This window comes from Pipistrellus kuhlii, unplaced genomic scaffold, assembly GCF_014108245.1.
Source record: "Pipistrellus kuhlii isolate mPipKuh1 unplaced genomic scaffold, mPipKuh1.p scaffold_m20_p_5, whole genome shotgun sequence".
Classification (NCBI taxonomy): domain Eukaryota; kingdom Metazoa; phylum Chordata; class Mammalia; order Chiroptera; family Vespertilionidae; genus Pipistrellus; species Pipistrellus kuhlii.
The window spans coordinates 74,706,984-74,731,593 of NW_023425551.1; the positions used below are offsets into that span (position 1 = coordinate 74,706,984).

The 24,610-nt window shown below is 59.6% G+C and overlaps 1 protein-coding gene across 1 annotated transcript in view; it reads left to right on the forward strand.

Annotated features, from left to right (window-relative positions):
• The window catches only part of CUNH6orf132 (chromosome unknown C6orf132 homolog), a 33,647-nt gene extending 14,905 nt beyond the window's left edge, over positions 1-18,742 (forward strand). The window contains exons 3-5 of the mRNA XM_036413702.2: positions 10,065-10,140; positions 12,840-15,789; positions 16,474-18,742. Coding sequence (XP_036269595.1) covers positions 10,065-10,140; positions 12,840-15,789; positions 16,474-16,579 — 3,132 coding nt within the window. The 3' untranslated portion in view covers positions 16,580-18,742. The remainder of the gene's footprint in view (positions 1-10,064; positions 10,141-12,839; positions 15,790-16,473) is intronic.
• Positions 18,743-24,610: the final 5,868 nt, after the last annotated feature.

A 24,610-nucleotide genomic window follows, 5' to 3' on the forward strand; every position in this document is an offset into this window, starting at 1 on the left:
GATCTTCCCTCCCAGCACCAGCCTGCAGAACCACCTGCACCTCCGGCCTGCCTCTCTCCTGCCTGCAGCTGGGCCTGCTGGGCACCAGGCTGTCTTGCCTCTGTGGGGACACAGACCCCTTTGAGACCGAGACGAGGCTCTGGGCCACATACATGCGATGTTGCTTATGCCGAGGGCTCTCGGGCCCCCGGAAGCCCTCTTATGGGCACCTTAGGTTAGAACCCTTGGCCTGATGACCCATATCCCGGGGCCATCGCTGTGCTCCCCGACTTAGGTAACAAGATACGCAGCAGCCCCATCTTCTTTCATCAGCGGCTCCTGGGCTGAGGGGAAACTGGCTCCTCGCCCTCAGGCCGAGGGCCAGGCCCTTTGCCGTCTTCCAGCTGGGGCAGGGGCCGGGCACGAAGGAGGAGAAGCAGGAAGGCACAGCTCCTGTGGGTGTGGTCCACACACAGACACGCTCCCAGCCCCTCCGAGTCAGGCCGGTGGGGAGTGGCACCGTCCTAACCAGCTGGGCCTCTCCCTCCGTGCCCTCCCTCCCCACCCAGGGGGGCAGCAGTGCCGAGGAGCCAGGCTCAGCTGGGCCAGGCCCATGCTCTTCCTGCTCCGCCGGGACCTGGTCGTCTTGCCTTCCAAGCGCACCCTCCCTGTCGGGTCCCACAGGAGCCTGCGACGGGGCAGGGCGGGGGAGGAGGGGAGAGAAGGGAGAGGGAGAGAGGGAGAGAGGGCACGGTGAGGGGTAAGGACAACAGCAGGTGTCTGCCTGCCCTGGAGCGTCCTCGCTCTGTTGGAGGGGGAGTTCAGAGGACTAGGAAATGCCTCCTCAGGTGCCGGGCAGCCACTGGCCTAGCACGAGAAGGACCTGATTGATTCTCGGGTAACTGGCACTCGTCCCTGCTCCTCACCCACAGGAGGGTCCCCCTGCTGCGACTGGGTTAAAGTAACTCCCAGTGTGGTCAGCTCTCTGGAGGCCCCCCTCAAAGCGGGCCCCTCAACACAGGAGTGACCCTCGGGGACAGGGCCTGCCCATTACACAGCTCAATGAGGCAGCGATGGGACCCGAACACGTGGGCCTGGGCGGGGCGGGAAGGACCCTTTCTCCCACTTCCTTCACCTCCAAGGGGAAGCCGGGCCCAGGGCTCAGCCAGAGCCTGTCCACAGCGTTCAGAGCCCAGTCCCTGGGTCAGCTGGTCATGGGAGGGTTATATTTCCTTCTGGGGTTCCCTCTTCCCCACCCTGGTCTGCATGAAACCATCCCCAGAGTGATACGTGTGAGGAATTAAACATTAAATGCCAATGTGGCAAGTATGGGCAAACTGGCCAGACAGGTCCCCGGGGCGCCCCGGGCAGTGAGAGCTCCCTGGCCACCCCGCCCTCTGAGTCAGGCAGGCCCGCTGTGCCCCGGGCAGGCCCCCACCTGCCCTGGACCCCCGCCCGGAAGCTCCGAGAGGGCCCGTGCCAGCCGGACTGGCTCTTGGCAGGTTTATGTGGCTGGCGTTGGCTGGGAGGGCTGTGGGTGAGGGAGCTCTGTGTGTTCACGTGGGGAACACGTCACGAACACGCTCTTGAACCTGAGCTCCACGTGTTCCTGTCAGAGACCTGCAGGCAGAGCGCCGCCCCTCCCCACCCCTCCCCACCCTTCCCCTCCCCTCCCCACCCCTCCCCACCCTTCCCCTCCCCTCCCCACCCCTCCCCACCCTTTCCCTCCCCTCCCCTCCCCACCTCACTCCTTCCAGGGCAGAGAGGGCCTCCGCCAGCCAGCCAGCCAGCCGGAACTCCCAAGCTCCACCCACACCCTCATCCTCACCACACCAGCCACCCTGCCAGCCTCGGAGGGCTGACGGGGAAGAAGCTCAGGTGGGCCCAGGACCTTCTGGGCCCTCGGGGCCTGACGGGGCCAAGAAGAGGGTGGTATAGGTGAGGGCACGCCCCTTGGCCGGTGGACCCCTTGCCCTCAGGAACCAGAGCTGGGCCCCTAGCACACAGCCCAGGGCAGGGCCTGCTAGCCTGGGTCTCAGAGCAGGTCTGGTGGCCGGCGGTCCAGAGGGGCGGCCTCGTGGTGCACTCCTCTCTGGACACAGGAGTGGGGTGAGCTGTGGCAGAGGGTGCGGCTGGGCCAGTGAAGCAATTGGCTCTTTTTTTAAAAAAAATATGTATTTCATTGATTTTTTACAGAGAGGAAGGAAGAGGGGAGGAAGAGAGAGGGATAAAGATTTGGAAACATCAATCAGTTGCCTCCTGCACAGCCCCTACTGGGGACGTGCCCACAACCAAAGTACATGCCCTTGACTGGAATCGAACCCGGGACCTTTCAGTCCTCAGGCCGACTCTCTATCCACTGAGCCAAACCGGTTCCGGCAGCAGTTGGCTCTTTTATAGAAAGTTCACTGGCTGCTGGTTTCAGAGGAGCCGCTTGATGGGGAACACAGACCCTCCTCTCCCCTGCCCACAAAGCCAGGGAGACACCTGGCTGGGCTTCACCAGCCCGGGACCTGGTGCCTGGACGGCGTTCCTTGTGGCTGTCACTTTGGGGTCCGGTCCCCTGCTCCTCCAGCCTACAGCGGTGCCCCCAGCCTTGCCCGGCTCTGAGGCTGGCTCAGGGTCGTCTCCCTCACCCCCTGCAGCTCCGCACTCCACCCTGAGGCGCCCCAGCTGAGCTGGCGACGAACCTGGTGAGGAGGCTTGCATTCCGCGATGTGCGGCTAACTCAGAGCTGGCCTGTGCCCAAGGTCAACCAGGTATTGCCCATTAGCCCAGCCCTGGGGACCCACCTTGGGGTTTGGCTGGAGGCTGAGGAATCCCAGGCATGAGGATGTGTCCCACGCATGAGGAGGCCAAGGCGGGCGCTGTCAGCAGGGTGTCAGCAGCGGGCCCTGACCCTAAACCCTGAAGAGTGTCTTCCTCCTTCCTCCTTCCTGTCTGTCCCTCCTCCTCCTCCTCCTCCTCCTCCTCCTCCTCCTCCTCCTCCTCCTCCTCGGCTCTGAGACGTGTGTAGTCAGAAGGGCAGTGGGGGATTCCTGACCCTGACCGTCTCTTCAGACCCACCAGGCAAACACTTCCCGGAGCAAGGACTCCATTGAGCCTCCATATATTTTTATTGATTTCAGAGAGGAAGGGAGAGGGATAGGGAGATAGAAGCATCCATAATGAGAGAGAATCATTGATCGGCTGCCTCCCGCACGCCCCCCCTGCTGAGGATGGAGCCCGCAACCCAGGCACGTGCCCTTGGCCAGAGTTGCACCTGGGACCCCTCAGTCCGCAGGCCGACGCTCTAATGACTGAGCCAAACCGGCCAGGGCGAGATGGCCTTTCCTGAACGCTAACGCCACAGCATCTTCAGGTGGGTGGCAGCACACAAGGAAAGTGGGATTGTCCCCATTTTACAGATGAAAACACTGAGCCCCCGAAGGCAAGCGAGGGGCACACTTATTGGTCACTGACTACGTGTCACATGCTGCCTACGACTGCTTCGGGACAGTGAGTGAAAGTAAGATCGCCAGTCTGGCCTGCCTGACTCCAAAGTTTGTGTTCTTTCCCATTTGATCACCAGAATTTTTTTTTTTTAACTTATTATTTGTATTGGTGTTTTTTTGTGTTGTGTGTGTTTTTTTTTTAATTACGATGGAAACAGAAGTTCATTGTTAAGTACGTAGAAATAGAGATTACTATGAAGAAGGAAATAATTATAAATATTCTTGGGATGGCGCCCTTGTCCCTAGCGTCCCCCAACGAGTCGTTGCTGGGTAACTTTCAGAAGACTCGTCCGGGGTGGCTGTGAAAGGGCTGCCTGGCTGAGCCGGGAGCTGGCTCCAGTCCCTGGGTGAGGTGAGAGCGGTGGCCCGGGACCTTAGCTTCTGGGCGTTGTCAGGACGAGGAAGGGCTGAGGCCCGGTTTCGTGTGAGAGCCCCACCCGGCAGGGCCGGGGCTGGACTCTGCCCCTGCGTTGCGCAAGGCCTGCCGGGGCAGCAGGGCAGGCAGCGGCGTGGCCATGGCCGGCTGCCCGCTGGCCAGAGGCGGGCCGGCCCCACAGAGGCACTCAGATGCCCATTTGCATGTTCTCAGGTGTTTCCTTGCCCACAGGGGGTGCACCTCTCTCTGATGAAAGGTCACACGCGTCTCTCCCCTGAGTGTGTGCAGGGGCAGCCGGCCCCTGCAGGGCGCAGGGTCCATCCATCGCCCAGGCTGGGGGTGCCCAGGGTGGGGGTGCCCAGGGTGGGGCACAGCCTGCGCACCCACGGACTGCCTGCAGCAGTGGGCGACCCGTGTCTGAAGTGACCGCAGGCCCAGCCCTGCCTGCCTGGCCTCACCCTGTGGCTTCAGGCACTCCTCCTCCCAGTTTTCCTCGACCTTTTCCCCACCTGCCCCTTTCCCTCTCTGGAGGCAAATAACTATGCGGAGACAATGGCAGTTTCTGTCCCAACACCCCGTCATCACGGGGTGGCCCCGAGGGTCCGGGCACCGCCCACGTGGCCTACGTGAGCTGAGTCACAGGCAGGACACCTATGGGCTAGGCCCGTGGCCGGCAAATTCATTAGTCAGCAGAGCCAAATATGATAGCAACAGCACAACAATTGGAATTTCTTTGGAGGGCCAAATTTTTAAACTTAAACTTCTTCTAACGCCACTTCTTCAAAATAGACTCGCCCAGGCCGTGGTATTTTGTGGAAGAGCCACACTCAAGGGGCCAAAGAGCAAAATGTGGGTCATGAGCCGCAGTTTGCCGACCGCGTGGCTAGGCTCACAGAGCACGGTGGTTGAAGGGATCCTTCGGTCCTGTTTACAGCAGAGGCAAGACTGCTCAGGGAGAAGTGACTTCGCTCTGAGTTAATATGGGGGGGCAGGGGGGCTGGCACTAGAACACAGTTTGTCTCCTCGCTGTCCTGTGTTCTTTCTATTATTCATCTACTCATTTGGGAAGTTGCTCACTCAACAAACATTTGTTGAACTGCCATCTGTGCCAGGCCTGTACCAAGAATCGGCCGCCACCCACAGGTGGGCTGGGCTGGGGTGGCAAAGGCTATAGGCGTCCACCATAAGCTTGATTTTTCCTGGATGAAGATTTTGGAGCCCGTGCTGGAGGGCAAACTCTGAGGTTCCAATATTGGCCCTGCCACTTACTAGCAGTGTACTTAGCCTCTCTGTGCCTCTTTCTTCGTCTAAAAAAAACAAAAGCAATGGCCTGACCCTTAGGGTTACTGTGAAGAATAACTGTGTTCCTACAGGTGAAGTTCTCAGAGGGGTGCCTAGCACACACCAGCATCTAATGTCGATTGTGGGCCTCACCTCACACAGGTGAGGACCACAGAGGGGAGAGACATTACGTCAGGCTGCCCAGCCCAGCGGGGTGGACCAGCGATGACCAGGCGCCTGGAAAGACAGTGATGTAACAGCTGGCTCTGGGTCCTTGGGCAAGCCACCCACCCTCTCTGTGCACCCGTTTCCTCATCTGCAAAACGGAGGTGGAAGTAACAGTGCCTGTCCCACTGGGTCGTTGTGAAAAGTAAACGAGTTAAGAAATGGAAAACGCAGGACGAGCACCTGGTGTTATTATTGTTGTTGTTAAGACTGGGCGCATCAGAGGGTGGGAGAAAGGGCAGGGGAGGGGCTGGTGACCAGTGGATGGATAAGCTCTGAGTCTCACCCAACACTTTCTCTTTCTATATTCTTGTCATTGTTTTGTTTAACTTTTTAAAATTGTAAGACACAGCCTTGGCCGGTGTTGTTCAGTTGGTTGGGCGCCATCTCTTGCACCGAAAGGTTGCCAGTTCGATTCCTGGGCAGGGCACATGCCTGCGTTTCAGGCTCGATCCCCAGTAAGCAGGGTGCAGGAGGCAGCTGATTGGTGTTTCACTCTCACATCAATGTTTCTCCCTCTCCCTTCCTCTTTCTAAAAATCAATAAAAAATACCTTTTAAAAATTGTAAGATACAATTTGGCTCAGTGGATAGAGCGTCAGCCTGTGGACTGACGCTCAGTGGATAGAGCGTCAGCCTGTGGACTGAAGGGTCCCAAGTTCGATTTCAGTCAAGGGCATGTACCTTGGTTGAGGGCACATCCCCAGTGGGGGGGTGCAGGAGGCAACTGATTGATGTCTCTCTCTCATCGATGTTTCTGGCTCTCTATCCCTCTCCTTTCCTCTCTGTAAAAAATCAATAAAAAATATACTTAAGAAATTGTAAGATACACATAGCGTAATACTATTTTAATCACTTTTAAATGTACAGTTCGGTGGCTTTCGGTCACTTTTTCTCTCTAACTAATCCTAAGGTGAGACAGGTTTCAGGAATAGCTCCCCTGGCTCCCTCCCTCACCTGACATGCACACAGTGCTTCTTCCATTGAGCCATTAAGTCGAGACATCACACCCCTTTAACTCTTAAATGCTTCAGGGGGCGCTACGCTCACATCCAGGAGTTGGATGATGATGTGATGCTGTTATCGGATACACCTTCAGACACGTTTAGTTACTCTGATGGTCCCATTGATGTCCTCCATGCATTGCCTCTGGGCGTCACCTCCAAGTCCCCTTCTCTCCTCCGTTCTCTGAGGCGGGGAGGCAGGTCAGGAGTCCCAGCACCCAGGCCTCTGCCCGCGGAGACGGGTCGCCATCGCGCAGCACGCTCAGTGCCAGCTGCCCGCCCTGTGGCGAGCTGAGGGAGGGCACTTCTGGGTCTGGTTTCTAGGACTGACTTTACAATGAGTTTGTGTTTCCTTCTCTGAATACACAGAGTGGATGTAGGGACAGCAAAAATGAGCCACGAGAGCCCGTGGGGCGCAAGTGTGACCGGGCAGGGCCAGCGGGGGCGTGGAGGTGTGTGGGTGTGCGTGTGCGTGTGTGTGTGTGTGTGTGTGTGTGTGTGTGTGTTCAGTTCAGTCCTGGGGCTCCTGGAAGAAGGCGGCTGGACTTCGGGACCTGCCCCCACCCAAAGCCCGGCAGTGGGAGGTGGGTACGCCCTGGGACCCCCTGTATGCGGGGGCCTGGCAAAGCCTGGCTCTGCCGGGCTGCTGCTCCCAGGCCACATGGTGTTGGGCGTCCTGAGCTTCCAGAGTCTTAGGATCAGAGCTGGGTGAGCAGTGTCACCTCCGGCCCATAAATCCGCAGTTTTCCTCCTCCTCCTCCTCCTCCTCCTCCTCCTCCTCCTCCTCCTCCTCCTCCTCCTCCCCCTCCTCCTCCTCCTCCTCCCCTCCTCCTCCTCCTCCTCCAGACGTGACTGTACTTCCGCACTCGGTGCCCAGGCACTTCCCGGACTGTGGGCAGCCTAGCCTGTTCGGTGTTTTCACCTTGTGGGGGGAGGGCCGGTGACATAACCTCCACCGAGCACCGATCTCCTGGCTCAGGAATAGTATCCCACTTGGTTCTCAGAGCGGCCCTGAGAATTTGGTGAGTGAGGAGAATGGCTCTCGGAGATGTGTAGCGAAGGGATGTTGGGAGGCCTGGGTTCGCACCCTGGCCCTGGTAAGGGAGTTGAGGTGACATGGGTAAAGCGCTCAGGATGGTGCCGGCACACAGTAGGTGCAGAAGTGAGAGTTTAACATCTCCATCTCCACCCCGCCTCGCCACAGCTCATCGGACGTCGCCCTGCGGGCAAAATACAAAGCATGGGTTTTCTTCTTCTTGTGGTTAATCCTCACTCGAGAATGAGGATATTTTCCCATTGATTTTTCAGAGAGAGGGGAAGGGGGGGACAGAGAGAAAGAAACAGCGACATGAGAGCACATCGATTGGTTGCCTCCCACATGTGTCCTTACTTGCACCAGGGGTCCAGCCTGCAACCTCGGTATGGGCCCTTGACCGAAATCGAGCCTAGGACCCTTCAGCCTGCAGGCCAACACTCTAGCCACTGAACCAAACTGTCGAGGGCCAAAGTATGCATTTTGTGCTAGGTCCCCAAGTCTTTCTATTTTCCAGTGATGTTCGAAAGAGGAATCATAGCCTGGCCTTTGAAGGCCTGGTCTTCGTCTCTTCAAAATGGAAGTGTGCATATTTGAGGAGGCGATTAGACATCGGTGGGGTGTGTGTGTGTGTGTGTGTGTGTGTGCATGCATGCGAGTGTGCACAGACCGGCTGCCCCCGTCAGAATCACTGGGGTGGAGAGATGTTGAGAGCAGGTGTGTGGGGGCTGTGGGCATTAGTGGGGGCAGAAGGAGATGATGGCTTCAGGCCGTTCCAGCCACAGAATTTGTTAAGAATAAGAAGGTGTTGCTGAAACCGGTTTGGCTCAGGGATAGAGCGTCCGCCTGCGGACCGAAAGATCCCGGGTTCGATTCCGGTCAAGGGCACGTACGTTGGTTGCGGGCACATCCCCAGTGTGGGGGGTGCAAGCGGCAGCTGGTCGATGTTTCTCTCTCATTGACGTTTCTAACTCTCTATCCCTCTCTGGGTAAAATCAATCAATAAAATATATTAAAAAATAAAAAAAGAAAGAATAAGAAGGTGTTTGTTGCCCCCAAAAGACCAAAGAGTGATTAGGGGATGACCCTTCGTAACCCAGGACCTTGTAGCTATTTCTGAAACACCCTTCTTATATCGTCTGCCCAGAGGGCTAGCAGCATCAGCCCATGAGGGAGTAGCTGATGTGACTGGGATCTCCTGTTTAGAACACAGCGCAAGGGGTATTACTGTTAGAAACGGGGGAGAAGAGGGTCACAGCCTGACCAACACCAGGCCGGGGAAGGTTCTGGGTTGGAAGGATGGTTGGGAGGGAGTGGGTCGGTCTGTCGGTGGGTGTGAAAGGTGAGTGGGAAATAAAAGCTGGCGGGGAAGTGTGGGGCCAGGTTGTTGGGGACCCACAAAGCTGCCGTAAAATGCTCTCTGCTCTTCAAAGGACAGGTGTGAGGCTTGTTGACATATGGAAATGTGTGTTTGGAGAGAAAAATGGAATGCAAAACAGTATGTACAAACCCGCCAGCTGTGCAAACACATCGCCTGCGAAGCAGAGGGACGTGCGAAGGGCATCGCAGGGTGTCAGAGCTCCCGCGCGCCTCTCTCCCCTCATTTGCTTTCCTGTAGCTCACGATGAGAACTAGTGAGCAGCAGGCTGGGCCTTGGGGTTCCGCTTTGAACTTAGGGACATCCCCCGGATGCTCTGTTTTGCCTCCTTTTCATTGACATAATTCATACACAGTTGATTCTCATCATTTATGGGCTTCATATTTGGAAACTCACCTACCCACTAAAAGGTATTTGCTACACCAAAGTCAATGAGATGCTCCAGTCATGTGTAGAGAGAGAAGGGTAAAAACTTCAGCCCCCTGATGCACACATTCCCAGCCGAGGTGGAACAAGAGGACACTCTGCTTCTTGTTCAGGCCTTGTGTTGTTTTGTGCCCTGCTTTTTTGCATTTTTGTGCTTTTTGTGGGTGATCTCACTGTTTCCGATGGCCCCAGGCGCAGTGCTGAAATGCTAAAGCCCCTTAGGGCAGGAGGCTGAGATGTACCCGGGAGAGAAAATACGTGTGTGAGATCAGCTTCACTCAATCATGAGTTATAGTATCGGCCATGAGGTCAATGTCAGTGAGCCAACAGTGCATATTAAACAAGGTGTCTTTAAACAGAAATACACATAAAGCAAGGTTATGTATTTTTAAACATATATATGTATATATATTATTTCAGAGAGGAAGGGAGAGGGAGAGAGAGTTAGAAACATCAATGATGAGAGAGAATCATTGATCGTCCGCCTCCTGCATGCCCCCTACTGGAGATCGAGCCAGCAACCTGGGCATGTGCCCTTGATCGGAATCGAACCTAGGACCCTTCGGTCTGCAGGCCGAGGCTCTATCCACTGAGCCAAACCACCTAGAGCAAGATTATGTATTGATCCATTGATGAAAACTCTGTAGCCAAGGTTTGCAGGAACCTAACCTTGCATTTTCCTTGAGGCAGCTTTACAGACCACAATTGGTGTGAATAACAGAACTCTCTGTATCATAGCATTCCGCTTTTGGAATGAGCCCTGTATACGTTAGTGTACCCCTCACAGCAGTACGTGCGTGCCCTCACCCAGCCGTGGGTAAGGATGACCCCTCCGGCTCCCCGTTCCTGATCTCTCCGCTCTCTTTCAGAATGCCCAGGAGAACCATGGCCTGGCAGTGCCCACCCCCTCTGTCCCAGAAGACTTTACGGACAAGGAAGTGACAGGTAAGAGAACCCTGGGCTTGGGGTTCCGTCTTTCCTTCCTCTTTAGGCCCGGGTGTCTGGCCCACGTCCCCAGCTGCAGAGGGTGGGGGTTGAGGAGGCCAGGGCTGGGTAAGGTGTACTTCCAGAGGGGAGGGGATGGCCAGAACAGCAGGAAGGGCAGCTCAAAGTGGGAGCAAGAACCGTGGAGTCAGACAGACCTGGCTCCAAATGCCAGGACCCCTGCACATGCGCTTTGCTCCCTTGGGCAAATCACTTAACCCCTGACACCTGTCCCTCCCACGCACCCTGGGAAACAGTCCCAGCGCTGGCGGAGTAATGAAGTCCCGGATGGGATGTAAGTCCCTTGTTGCCATACCTCTTGCTCACAATCTCCAGCGACTTTCCAGGCCACTCAGAGGGAAGGTTCCCGCCGGGACTGGCAGAACCCGGCCTCGCCAGGTCTCCCGGCCTGCTCCCGGCTCCTCCTCCTCCACCACTCTCCTTGCCTCCCTCAGTGCCCAGGCACGTCTCCGCTCAGTCTTCACACTGCACGTCCTCTGCCCAGACTGTCCCCTCGGGACCTCCGGCAGCTCCCTCCCCCAGCCCCGCCCTCTGTGCTCGAATGGCACCTCCTCAGAGAGACCGTCTCTGATCACCTATTCAGACCGCACCTCCAGCACCCCTTCCCGGTGTCCCCCTCATGTTACCTCCTAATGTGGTCATAACTTACTAATGGTCTGTCTCATTGTCCCATTTAAACATAAGGCCCAGGAGGGCTAGGATTTTGACCAAGTTGTTTTGTTTGTTTGTTTCTTAATGTATTTTTATTGATTTCAGAGAGGAAGGGAGAGAGAGATAGAAACATCAATGGCGATAGAGAATCATTGATTGGCTGCCTCCTGCATGCCCCGGATTGGGGATTGAGCCCGAAAACCAAGCGTGTGCCCTGATCGGAAATTGATCTGTGACCTCCTGGTTCATACGTCGATGCTCCACCACTGAGGCACGCCAGCCAGACTTGACTAAGCTTTGTTTGTTTGTTTACTGCTGTATCTCAGCCCCTATCACTTGGGAGTTAGGATGTCAATGAATGTTAGTTTTCCCTTTCCTACTCTCTTCTGGGTATTTTGTTTTGTTTTGTTTTTTTGTTGTTGTTTTTTTGTGTGTGTGTTGTTTGTTTGAATGTATTTTTTTAATGTATTTTTATTGATTTTAGAGAGGAAGGGAGAGGAGGAGAGAGAGAGAGAGACATCAATGATGAGAATCATTGATCAGCTGCCTCCTGCATGCCCCCTACTGGAGAGTCAAGCCTGCAAACTGGGCACATGCCCTGATGGGAATCAAACTGTGACCTCCTGGTTCATAGGCCAATGCTCAACCACGGAGCGACACTGGCGGGGCCCGCCTCTGTTCTTTGTTCTGAAGTCAGATAGCTGGGGGAGCCCTTCAGAGCTGACATTCCCCAGGTTTGTGGTGCTCTGTGCTAGAAGCAAGGAGGAGGGGCTGTGGGGAAGGATGCCCCTAACAGAGAAGCAGCGTGGGATCCGGCTGTGCAGGCTTTAAGGAGCTGGGAGGGGTTTTAAGAACGGCAGGGTGTGAGCCGCTGGCCCAGGGCACTCTCTGGTGACAGATTGTCCTGGTCTCCTTCTCCTACACACCTCTATTGCACCCCACAGGCAGAGCATGTTCTAGAAGTTCTCTGTGAGGTGGACAGTGGGCTCTGCGCAGATTCAGGGTCTTTAGAAGGAGGAGTTGCTCATACGAATTGCTCCCTCTTAAACTTTCACCTAAACTTCCTCACTGAGGGGTCTCCAGGCCCTGCCCCTGATCCATGACTTCCTCTCTCTTACTTCCCCTGTCTGTCTGGCACAGCCTGAAACGGGAGCATGGGCGGTAGTAATCAAAGTGGTTACTATTCATTTGTAAATGCCTACAACAGGCACAGCACCGTGATAGGCCCTTTATATGGATTTACGTGAATTACCTTATTTAATCCTCACAACCGCTATGGTAAGAACTGATATTGTGCCATTTTAGAGAGAATAAAACTGAGGTTCAGCAAGGTTAATTAGTGTGTCCAAGGTCACACATCTGGTAAGTGGTAGGACTGGATCTGAACCCTGATCTTTCTGGTTTTATAAGAAATAGATGGTGGCCCTAACTGGTTTGGCTCAGTGGATAGAACATTGGCCTGCGGACTGAAGGGTCCCGGGTTCGATTCCAGTCAAGGGCATGTACTTTGGTTGCGGGCACATCCCCAGTAGGAGGTGTGCAGGAGGCAGCTGATCCATGTTTCTCTCCCATTGATGTTTCTGACCCTCTATCCCTCTCCCTTCCTCTCTGTAAAAATCAATAAAATATATATTTTTAAAAATAGATGGTGCCCTCAAAGTGGGTAACGGAAGAGAGCTCAGAAAAGGGGTGAGGTGCCAGAGAGTGAGCGGGGCGGGAAGGGCGGAATATGACTCCCTGGAGCTAACAGGGTACATGGCACAGTCCAGAGGCCGGGCCGGGACCGGCAGGCGTCCTGCCCTCCAGGGGACAGGGCCACTCCCAGGACAGCCCCGGGCTCACTGCCGCTCCCTCACTCGGTGCTCAGGAAGGAAGGCATGGCCCTGGCCAGTGACCCCTGGGGCGCCCACCACGTGCCCTGGGCACACAGAGATTGCCAGAGCCGGTCGGCCTCACGCCTCCTCTTCTCTGTCTCTCCCTCCTTCCAGGTGCCAGCTCACTAGCCAATGGCAACCTCCGACTGTACAGCTCTGTGGGCGACCTCAGGCCTGTGCACTATGGCGAGGACCCACCCATCCCCCCGCCTCCCCCCGGCCCCGCCCCAAGGCCACCTCCAGGACCTGCCCTGGACACTAAGCCACCTCCGGGGCAGTCCCTGCCGCCACCGCCGCCTCCCTTGCCACCTGCCCTGCTGGTGGAGCCCCCACCGCCACCCAGCATGGCCCCTCCCCCACCCCCAGTATCAGGGGCCCTGTCCACCCCCACCACACCCACCCCTCCCGATTTCATTCCCCCTGCCCCGCCCTTGGCCTTTGTAGCCCCACCCCCGCCCCCTATGCCGGCCCCAGCACCCCCAGCCCCAGTGTCTCCTCACACTCCGAGGACTCACCTCTCCCCCCCGGCGGGGGTCACCAAATGGAAATCAGAGGTCATGCTGAATGGCAAGCAGCCAGAGGCCCCCCGGACCAGCCCCCCCAGGAGCCCTGCTGAGCCAAAGGGGAGCCCCCTGGGGCCTAAGCCGGAGCCCCACCTCACCTTCCCCCGGTCATTCAAGGTGCCTCCCCCAACCCCGGTCAGGACCTCGTCCATCCCAGTGCAGGAGGCACACGGGGCTCCTGCAGAGGGAGAAGGGGCCGCCCCGAAGGCCCCCAGTCGAATGCCCCTGCCCCCCAGCTTCCACATCCGCCCCGCCTCCCAGGTCTACCCAGATAGGGCCCCCGAACCAGACCGCCCCGGGGAGCTTCGGACCGAGGCCCCTGCCAGCCCCGGGCTGAGCCAGCCCCAGGCCAGGACCAGTGGACACGCTGAGACCCCACCCCCAGCCTCTCCCCTGCCCCGCCCCACACCCCAGCTCCCTCCCCCGGCACCCCCGCTCCCTCCCCCGGCACCCCCGCTCCCCCCGCCGGCCCCTCCTTTGCCTTCTGCCGAGAAGTCAACCCCTCCACCTGCTAGGTTTATGAAAAGCCCCAAACCCAGCTCTCCTGCTCCCAAACCCAAACCCAACCCCCCCAGCCCGGAGGACACGGCCTCTGCAGAGCCCGTGGACTGGCGGGACCCCGCCCAGATGGCCAAGCTGCGGAGCGAGCTGGCGGCCTACCTCTTCGGCTCCAAGAGAGAGGACCGAGGCCCCGGCCACCGGCCCGGCCCGACCGCAGCCTCTCCGGCCAAGGAGGGCAGGAAGGGCCCCGGCCTGCCGGAGAAGGAGGCCCCCCCAGGGCACCCCGAGAAGAGTCCCTGCCCGGAGAGAGAGGCCCCCGCCAGCCTGCCCCTGCCCCCCGCCGACTACACCCCCCGGGACTCCCCGGCGCTCAGCGTCCAGCAGATCCGCAGCGAGCTGGAGGCGCGGCTGTCCGCGTCGGCCGAGAGGGAGCCCCAGCCCAGTGCGGGGTCTCTGCCTCCGAAGCCACGGTTGGAAGCGGGGAGAGTCTTTGAACACAGAGCTGCCAACGGCCAGATCGCCAAGCCCGTGGCCAAGAACGGGCTGCCCCGCCCCGCCGCCCCCGCCCAGCCAGCCGCCCCGCACCAGCCCACGGCCGCGCCGGGGCCGGCCACGCCACCCAAGGCCACACCTGATGCAGCCACGAGCGGGCCAGCCACGCCAGCCACAGCCACAGCCCTGCCCGCCACGCCATTCCCAGGGACAGAGAAGAAACCGGTCCCCGCTGAGCAGAGAAAGAAGCCAGAACCCCAAGAATCTGCAGCGCCTTCCCAGCCGGAGGCAGGAGAAGGGCGTCCCTCCGAGGCCAGGAAGCCTCCCTCACAGGGCGCCCTCTCCCCTCCGGCCCTCCCACCAAAGCTGTCCCCGGGGAGGGGAGAGGTGACCGGTCTCTACAAACCCCACCGCGGCCACAGCGGCAGCCAGAGCAGCCCCAGCCGCGAGGTGGCCGTGGTGATGCCCACCGTGGCCCGAGGAGGGGCTGTGGAGGTGGGGGAGCCCCGCGGGCTGCCAGACAAAGCCCCGGCCCCCGCCCCGCCTGCAGAGGAGCCCCTCAGGCACCCGGTGACCGGGGAGCTGGTGGAGAAGGGCTCCCCGATGGCCCTGCTCCTCGCGGCCAGGCAGAGGGCACAGAAGGGGCGAGCTCGAGGGGCCGGCCCGGGCCGCACCTCCCTGCCCGGGAGCCTCCGAGGGCAGCCCCAGGCGGGCTCCGACAGCATCTTCCTCCGGGGGCCCCAGCCCAACTCCTTCACCGTGGTCCCCAGGCCGCCCTCGGAGCCCGAGAGGGAGCCCCAGCCCCGCCCGTGGAGGACCCAGCCAGGCAGAGGCCTGGAGGACACGGAGCCTGGCCGAGGGCACGGCTGGACCAAGGCGGAGCCCCAGGCCTGGGACCGATCAGCATCCTCCCGCCTCCCCCAGGGCCGCCCGCCGCCCAGGTCCTTCTCGTCTCCGTCCTCCCCTTCCCGCCAGCGGGAGGAGGAGGGCGAGTTCAGCTTCGAGGTCATCCCGCCGCCGCCCGAGTTCAGCAACGACCCCGAGCCTCAGCCTCGAGCCCTCCCGCACCCGGGCCGCCGGGCCTCCCCGCCCCGGAGCCGGTTCCCGGACTCGGGGCGGCCCCTGGACGCGCGCTTCCCGGCGGCGGCGGGCGAGCCCTCCCCGGGGGCCGGGGGCCTGCAGCGCTTCTCGGGCGGCGGCCGCTCGCTCATCAAGAAGCGCCTGTACGTCGGGGAGCCCCCCCGCAGCCACGCGCCGTCCCGCGGCGGCTCGGGCCGCAGCCTGAGCTCCCCCAACTGCTTCGGGCCGCAGCCCGGAGGGCCCTTCGGGGCGCCCGGCGGCCCCGAGATGCGGCGCGTCAACTCGGCGGGCCGCGCGCCCCCTGGCGGCTTGCGCGCGCGGAGGATGTCGCTGGAGGGCTCAGCCCGCGGGGAGGCCAAGTTCAAGGCGGCCGGCCCGGCGGTGCCCAGCGCCGGCGACCTGGTTCTCGCTGCTGCTGCTGCGGGCAGGTGAGCTGGGTCCGGGACGATGGAGGTTGGTGGAGGACGATGGAAGTGATGGAGGGCGATGGAGGGTAATGGAGGGCGATAGAGGACGATGGAGGGAGCGCCAGGGGGCAGCCAGGTGAGGGGGAGGCCCCGTGACCAGGCCTTGGCCGGCCATCTGTCTGGGGCACATCTGATGTTCTACCCTCTGGCTTTCGGGGCCCAGAGAAAGGGGAGGGAGGCTCACTTTACCTGCAGAGGGCGCTCCCCTCACCTCCTTCCTCACCTCCCTTGATCTCCCCTGTTCTCTCTTTTCCCATCCTTCCCTCGCCCTCTTCCCCCTCTCTGCACCTCCTCCCCAGCCCGGTTTGTCCCAGAGCTTCGGCTAAGGGTGAGGTGCAGTCCCAGGGCTTCAGGCAGAGTGTGGGGTGGAGGGAGGTCGGAGAGGCCCTTGGGAGCCGATTTCCCCTCCACACAGAAGACCCGGAGCCAGGCTAGGAGCCACGGTTCTGAGGAGAAGGATTGGGTAGTGCTCTGTGGCCACCGGGGCCTGGCCTGGAGGGGGAGGCCTGGGTTGATCAAGCCCAGGGCTCGTGGGGCAGAAACCAGAGCGCTTAGCGGCATCTGGTCCTCTATGCCCTGGGGAAAGGGGGGGCTATTGGCTAACCAGCTGCAGAGACTCACCTCCTTTCTCCTGCTCCCCACCAGGTCTCCCCGCTATGGAAGCCCCGTCAACACGTTCACCGTGCGGCCGGGGACCCGCCATCCCATCTCCTACGCCTACTCAGGGGCCCATCGGAACGCCCTGTCCTGAGCCCGGGCCTGGCAGCTCTCCTCCTAGGGGTCGATCCGGGCGCTGGTTTCTGTGGGGGTGGGAGGGACGCGGTCAGACTCAGACACAGGAGCCTTTGTTCTCAGAAGACAGAGATGGACAAGACAGAGAGACGGACAGCCAGCAAGAAGCAGTGGGCTTCTATTTCCCAGGGAGCTGTGGACTGCCCGCGATGGGGGGAGGGGAGGAGGGAGGAGAGGAGGCGGCTCCCAGGGCCTGGAGCCTGGTCTGCTATCTGGTACTATCTGCCTTAAGTAGGCCCATTTAAAGCAGTTTTACAAGCATGGCCTACTGAGCAGGTTCTAAAAACAAGGGGCGGGGCATTACACCTGAGCGGGACCTGGGCCTGGGGTGGCTGTGATTGCCTGTCAGGCCCTCATGAAGGGCTTGGTGGGGGTGGGGTGGGTCCAGGGGACCACAGGCTGCTCTCTCCAGCCTCCATCCGTTGCCACCCCAAGAGCTGAGTCCTGGGGGCCATAGCATAGAAGGTGGGACTGGAATGTGCCTACATGGAGCTGGCACCAGGCAGTGCTTTACAGCGATCGGCCCAGGGCAGGGTCATGGGAACTGATGGTTTGTCTCTCTCTCTGGCCTGGCCGTTAGCTACAGGGAGTCCTACAGGAAGAAGCCTTGGCGAGTTCGGGTGGGAGACAGAGAATGAGGCTGGCTTTTCTACTTGGACCCAGGCAGCTGGGATTTGGAGATTGGACTCCAGGAGCCAGAAGGCCTGGGATCATCTCCACAGTCCTGCCAGGGGTTTGGAGGGGGCATCATTCCCAGCTCCTCCCAGCCCGGGTACTACGGGTCTTCACAGGTGTCGCCACGATGCTGTGAGGTCTTGGAGAGTGGGGGGTGGCAGAGGAAGGAGATGAGAGCTGAGAGATCGTTGCCAACACGCATGTTTCGGAAAGTCAGGAGTGGTGGGCTGGGCCAGTCCAGAGCAGGGGCCCAGCGGTAGGGTGGCCGTGCCTCCTTCCCCGGAGCAGTCCTGGCGTATGCCTGGTTTCCGGTGAATCAGACCCTTCTTTCCGCTCTCCCAGAAGTCCTGGTTCGGAAGCAGCGCTCCTCGGTCTGCCTTCCCTGCCTTCAGGGCTTGGGGGGCCGAATTCCTGGGACCGGCCGAGGCAGGCTGCCTGTGAGGTGCAGGGGCCCACCTCAGAGGGGCAAGCCTGGAGGGGGCAGCAAGGAAGCGGTTCCCTTTGGGGCAAGATGGTGGACCTCTGGTTTGTGGGGACCTGCCGAGGTGCCAGCTCTGGGGACAGCAGTGAGCCACTTCAGGGAGAGGGCAGGCACCCTAACGGGGCAGGCGCTTGTGTTCAAGAAGCGAACCCCACCCCAGCGCTGTCACTGGCTCTGAGTGTGTGTATGTATGTACGTATGTATGTATGTATTTCCCCTGTACATGTTTATAATGAGCCCCTAATTTATCTGCGGTGTTAAGGCTGGAGGGGTGGGGCGTGGGCTCCCAGCTTGCTCTGGGTGGGGGGGAAGGACAGGCTCTCACGTGGCCTGAGGAACACACAGGCCGGCTGGGCCTGGCCGCCAGCTTGGTGGCTGCAGATGGGGGACTCGGAGCTGCGGGGCGCGGGGAGAGGCTGGGGGAGCTCGGTGGGGAAGGCTGGCCTGACTGGGGGCCATCCCGCTGGACCCAAACCTTCTCTCTGACCCTTGGGTTCTCTTGTTCTACGGATCCCTCAGGGAGCGGAGCAGAGCTGAAGTCTGGCGGGAACCACCCGTGTCCTTCAGCCAGTCTCTGGCTCTCTGAGCCGTGCACCAGGCATGGCCATGATTCCTACCTCATAAGGCTGCTGTGAAGACCGAGACAGGCCTGAGTTCATGAGACAAGTACTTGCGTGGCCACCAGGGGGCGGGCCCTGTGCCTCGCGTGGGGGTACAGTGGTCAGTGCACTGACTCCTGCCCATGGCCAGGTTGTAGCCGAGTGGAGGGGAGAGGGATGGAGGGAGCAGGCACAGGAAGGTGAGAGTAACCGGAAGGCGAGGGAGCGGGTGGATTTAGTCTGACCCGGGAGTCGGAGGAGGCCTGGAAAGTGGCGACATTTATGCCAAGTTAGGCAGAGCCTCCAGCACCGGCCTGGCACATGGTAGCTGCTCAATAAACTGCATCTTTGGGTGATGACTGCTTCACGCGTGTGTGTGTGGCCTTTCCCTCTCCCAGGAAGCTCTGACACAGCATCTTCAGCTTTTCCAAAGTGGCAACAGAACCAGAGAATCCTCCGAGATGGTGTCAGGGAGGGTTGTCTCTCCTCCTCGGAGCCCTTTTCTGGGAAGCGGGGGGAGAGGAGGGTTATGGGAAACGGAAACTGGGAAGATGCCTCATTGACTCAGCTCCCAGGAAGCTTTTCCTAGGCCTGACCTCCCCCCTTACCCTCACCCAAATCATAAAGCTTCCTCCTCCTCCCATCCTGCTGTCCCCCACCCTCCACTGGGATGTCCTTATCCTGGTAACAGCGTGAGGACTCAGGGCTCCCCGTCTGTCTGCTCTCCCCTTCCTGAGCTCACGCTCTTCCTTCCCCTCACCTGCCTGGAGGGGCCGCAGGGAGGAGTGGAGGATGGGGGCCAGGGTCCCAGGGCTGGCTCTGCCTCGGACAAGCCGTGGGAGCTTGGGTGTCAGCTGGCTCACCTCAAAGGTGTCTGAGACCCTGTGTGGGGGCCCAGACCTCTCTAAGAGCTGTGGGCCCCTCCCAGAAAGATGCCTCGCATGCATTTTGCACATAATTCAGGCGCTCCACAGATCCTCCCCAAACGGCTCTGGGGGCAGCACGTGAGACTGATGTCACAGAGGCTGTGGTAGCCCCCAGGACCTACCTCGGCAGTTTGGAAAGCTGACACTCATTCTGGAGTTTGTTCATGCCCGTCCTCTAAAACGTGCTGGGCTTGTGTGCCTTCATTCCATGTTGCTGGTGAGAAAGAAGGCTCCAGGAGAGACGTGAACTGTGCAGAATAGCCCTCATGACCACCGCATCCTTCCCCACCAGCCCTCCCCCCACATTTTATAGCTTCCTATCAGAGTGGGGGTGAGGAGGATGCAGCTCAGAGGAGGAGGAGGAGGAGGAGGAGGAGGGTAATGAGGGTGGCAGGTGCAGGATGTGCAGCCTGAATCAGGTGGCCACGCCTTGGTTTCGGGGCCTCCTCACTGCCCTCTGGGTGTGGCCCGGCCTCGCCCAAAGCGGGGATGGGGGGTGGGTGTGGGGCAGGCTGTGCGGGAAGCCGGGGCCACAGTCAGCCTTGTGTGAAGGCTCTGTTCTCAGACAGGAGCACAGCTTCCCGGGCCCCCCTTACGTAGGCAGAGAGGCCTCCCCTCACTCGGGTGAGCTGAGCCTCAGCTCCGGTGGGAAGCTGGCGGCAGGCCTGCCCCTGCCTGCTCGCCCCGCCCCAGCCGCCTGTGGCCGCTTTCATCTCTGCAGCTCAGAGGCGGGGCTGGCGTCCATCATTAGGCAGCTGGCCGGGACGGGTGGCCACTGACACCGGCTGAGAGCCGGGCTGCCCCCTCGGAGCCCCGGGAAGGCCGGCTGCTGCAGACCCGCTGCTGGGCTCTGGCGGGGAAGGGAGAGAGTGCGGCCTGAGAAAGGGGCGGACACAGGCCGTGCATTCTGAAAGCTCCCGCAGGTACAGCTCCGCAGGGCCCCTGCCCGGGCTCTGAGCCAGACCCCCTGCCCCTCCTGGAGAATTGTTCTCTGATCCCCTCTGCCTTCCAGCCGGCTCCCCTCTCCACCCAGGGGTCTGGGCACCCGTCCTCGTCAACATCTTCCTTCTCTATGGTTTCTTCTGAAGACTGTTCCACCCAATCCTCACCTGCACCCCAGCTGCACATTCCGCCTTGGGAGTGCTCCCTGGACATCTCTCTGTGGGTGCCTGGCCAGCCCCTCAAACCCAGCCTCTCCCAAAGGCATTGCTCTCCCCCCTACCCCACCCCTCCGCACACCATGGTGAGGCCCCGCTCTCCCCAAAGACTTGTGCCCACACCACTTCTGCCCCCTCTGCCTCCTAAGGCCTCGCTCAGATCAGAGATCCCGCCCCCTCTCTCCCCCCATACACACACCTCCCCTCTTCCTGCCCTGCTCTGCTCAGAGACCCTCCTCCTCCACACCTCTGCACCACGCCCCTCTGCTCCACACCCCCTCCCCCCCGTCTTCAGGCTCAGACCTTCCTCCCCGCCTGGGCCACATCAGCTCCTGTCGAAGGCTCCCGCGGCCCCCTGTCCTTTCCCCTTGGGGTACTTGCTCCCCTCCTCCCTCCCCAGCCTGTGATTCCAGGGACTGCCTGTCTTACTCATCGCAGTAACCCCAGCATCCAGCCCAGCCCCTAGCACCAGGAGGTACTGAACGTGTGTTTGTTGAGTGAATACATGTTAGTATTTATTCAGATATTGTTGAGCACTATTTAAGTTCCTTCAGGGCAGGATCACGGCTGCCATGTGTCGCTCGTCCTGGGTCCCTGCGACCCTGCCTGCGCCTTGTGCGTGCCTGCGCGGCGGGACTCTGACCAGCAGGTGGCGCTCTGCTCACCTGACCTCCAGCTCGGCAGGTGGACTTGGGGTTCAAGTTCAGCTGAGCTTCCCGCCGCTCCTCCTACGGTCCAGACCGGAGCCAAAGGCTGTCCGGTACCCCAGTGATTCTCAACTCTGAGCCCTGGAGGGCTTGTCCAACACTTGGCCCAAAGCTCCTGAACCAGTGGGTTTCGGGTGGGCCCAAGAATTCAGGCTTTTGGCAAGTCCCCGGGGGGGGGGGGGGGGGGGGGGAGAGGAGGGACAGCCAGTCCTGGGACCAGAAGCTTCGAGAAGGGCTGCGTGCAGTGTCCCGTTTGGCCCCACCCTGCCCCACCCGCGCCGGTAGCAGCGCCGCTCCCAGCTTTCCCGGGGAGAAACGAAAGTTGGACGGGCCAGTGGCTGCCAAGGCCACAGGCTGGAGCGCGGCGAGGAGCCGGCTGCCCTGCCCTCTGCCTCGGGCCAGCGTGTCTGGAGGAGCGGAGACGGGGGTGAAAAGGGGGGCCCCGCCTCTCGCTCCGCCTGCCCCTCCCGGTTCCAGGGCGGCGGTAAGAAGACAGCGGGCGTGGACAGGGACCTGGGGCAGGGTGTGCGGGCGCTGGGACAGGGGCCGGGCCCTGGGGGCTGGGAGGCTTGTCTGCAGGTCTCCAAAGCATGCCCGCTGCTGCTCACCCGGCCTCAGGCCGGCCCACAGCTTCCTGCTGCGGATGCGCGGCCACACCGCCTCCCGCTCCGGGACCCGGGACCAAAGCTCCAGCGGGAGAGGCGGCAGCCGGCTGCTCCCAGCCGGGCCCCCTCTGGACGGTCCTCTCGAGCCTCCCGCCCGAGGCCACGCTCCTGGGGCAGCCTCTTCTCTGACAGGTCTCAGCAGGACCCGGAGGGGTCGCCGTAGCTCCGGGGCTGCATGGCCTCCGCTGCCAGTGCAGGCAGCCAGCCCCGCGGTTCTCCCCGCCCCTCCCGTTCTTGGGCTTCCCTCCCCCTCGATGTGCAACCTGACCGCGTCCCCATGTGTCCCGCACCCAGACCCTCCGTCTCCGGGGAGTCCGTCCTGCAGCAGCTGCCGTGCCCCGGCCCTTGCTGAGCGCTCACCGTGTCATTTCCCTGTGAGGCTGCCTCAGCCCAGCCCGGGCAGGGCTCTGTCCTCCTGTCTATGGAGGAGCAGGAGGGGCGGAGCGGCTGGCTGCATCTCTCGCCCAGGGCCGCAGAGCTGGCAGTGTCAGAGCCAGGACTCCCAGCAGGCTCTGGAGCTCTGAAGCATGCCTCACTCATTATACAGCACTCTTCCAGAACATTCCTGTGGTCCAGCCTCAGGGGGGATTAAACAAAGGAAGCAGCTTAAGATCTATTCCGATTCAGGGAAGGAAGCTGCTCTGCTGCCCGCAGTCTTTCCCATCAGCCTCTCACAGAGCCTGCACACGGAGCCCTGCTGCTCACGGTCAGGTCAGTGGTTCTGACCTGGAGGATTGTGGCTCTTCGGTGGACTTTCGGCAATGACGGCAGGCTTCCGGTTATCAGGCCTGGGGGGATCCTAAGAGTGTTTAGGAGGTGGAAATCAGGGATGCTGCAAAGTGTCCTGCAGTGTACTGGGCCGCCACACACACAAATCCAGCCCAAATGGCAGCTCAGATGCCCTGAAAGCTAGGTTACGCCTGGTCTCCCACAGAGCAGGTGGCCACCTGGGACACTGTTGGCTCGCACTGTCCCAGTGCAGTGACCACTGAAGTAGGCTTTGGTGATGATGATCAGAGATACTTGAGCAACAGAACTGGATAGAGCGTCGACCTGCAGACTGAAAGGTCCCAGGTTTGATTCCGATCAAGGGCATGTTCCTTGGTTGCCCTTGGAACCAAGTAGAAGGTGTGTAGGAGGCGGCTGATTGATGTTTCTCTCTCATCGATGTTTCTAACTCTATCTCTCTCCCTTCCTCTCTGTAAAAAATCAATAAAATATATTTTTTAAAAGTTAAGATAAATCTTACATTTATTTATTTATTTATTTATTTTTAAAGAGAGAGATACTTGAGCATGGGGGTGGGGAGAGGGCAAACCTCCAACTTCACAAACCTTGAAGAACGAGTATTATCCCATTTAACAGGTGACGGGACTGGAGCACCAAGAAGTCACTTGGGTTGTGAGAAGAGAGAAACCTGGCCAGGGCCCTGGAGACTCCCTCTTTCCCTCTTTCCTAACCTCTGCAGCCCCACAGGCCCAAGGAAAGAAAGACCACAAGGCCACAGACCCCACACGATCCACCCGCCCTCATCCCTGACCTTAATTCTGCCACTCTGCCCCTTACTACTCCGTGCTGGTCACATGGACGCCCAACACGCTAGCCCACTCCTGCTTCAGGGCCTTGGCACATGCCGTACCTGCACCACTGGGTACTGATCTCAATCCAAGGGTTACTCTGGGGAAGCCAGGCCTTCCTGACTACTCCGTAAAAGGGCAATACCCTTCCTCCTCCCCATCGCATGAGCTTGCTTTACTTTTTTCCTTCTTATCAGCACCTGATGTACAATATACTTACTGGCCCTTTTCTTTCTGATTCATTTAATGTCTATTTTCCACTGGCCCTCCTTTAAACAAATTTTTTTTATTAAATAGTGTATTTGTTTTTTTATTTGTTTTTAGAGAGAAGGGAATGGAGAGGGAAAGAGAGAAACATTGATGTAAGAGAGAAACATAAATTGGCTGTCTCCCACCCATTCCCTACCACCAGGGCATGTCCTTGACCTGGAAGCAAACCAGCAACCTCCTGGTGCACAGGACAACAGACGTCCAAACAGCTGAGCCCCCTGGGCCAGGGCTGGTCCTGCTTCTTAATTATATGTTTTAAATTATTGCTTTTGCTATAAGCTGCCTCTATTTATTGTGGAATCAAAAGAAACATAAAAAAAGAACTAGCTGCCAAGACCGGTTTGGCTCAATGGATAGAGCGTTTGCTTGGGGACTGAAAGGTCCCGGGTTCGATTCTGTCATGGGAGCACTGTGTGCGGGAAGTACCCTCCATTCTCTCAGTAGAGAAGCAGTGATAGATGAGAACAAGGCTCAAGGGAACACCCGCGGCCATAAACACAGAGGAGGAAGCTCCACATGGACCAACGTGGATGAGCCCCTGGAGACACTAAATGGGGAAAGCAAATGCATAACAGGCCTGCAGCATGTGTCGTCTGTCTCTGTGGGTGTGCAGAGGTCTCCAGAAGACACCTCGGAAACTGGTATCCCAGGTGTATCGCAGCCTGCAGGTTGGAAGGGGCCTTGGTCCCCGTGGGTCTCTCCATCCAAGATTGAGCATACCTGCGCCCTCTGGCGGCAGGGCCCCCGCACTGCAAGGGAGAGGGCAGGGCTGGGAGCCCAGCTGTTCTCCATTTAGTAGATTGAGGTCCTCACACAGATCCCTAACCTCTACGTTCTGTTTCCTCTCTGTGAAGCAGTAGAAGTGCCGGTGCTGTTAACAAATGAGGTGATACTCGTGTGAGTGGGATAAAGGAACCAGCTCACCAGGTCCCG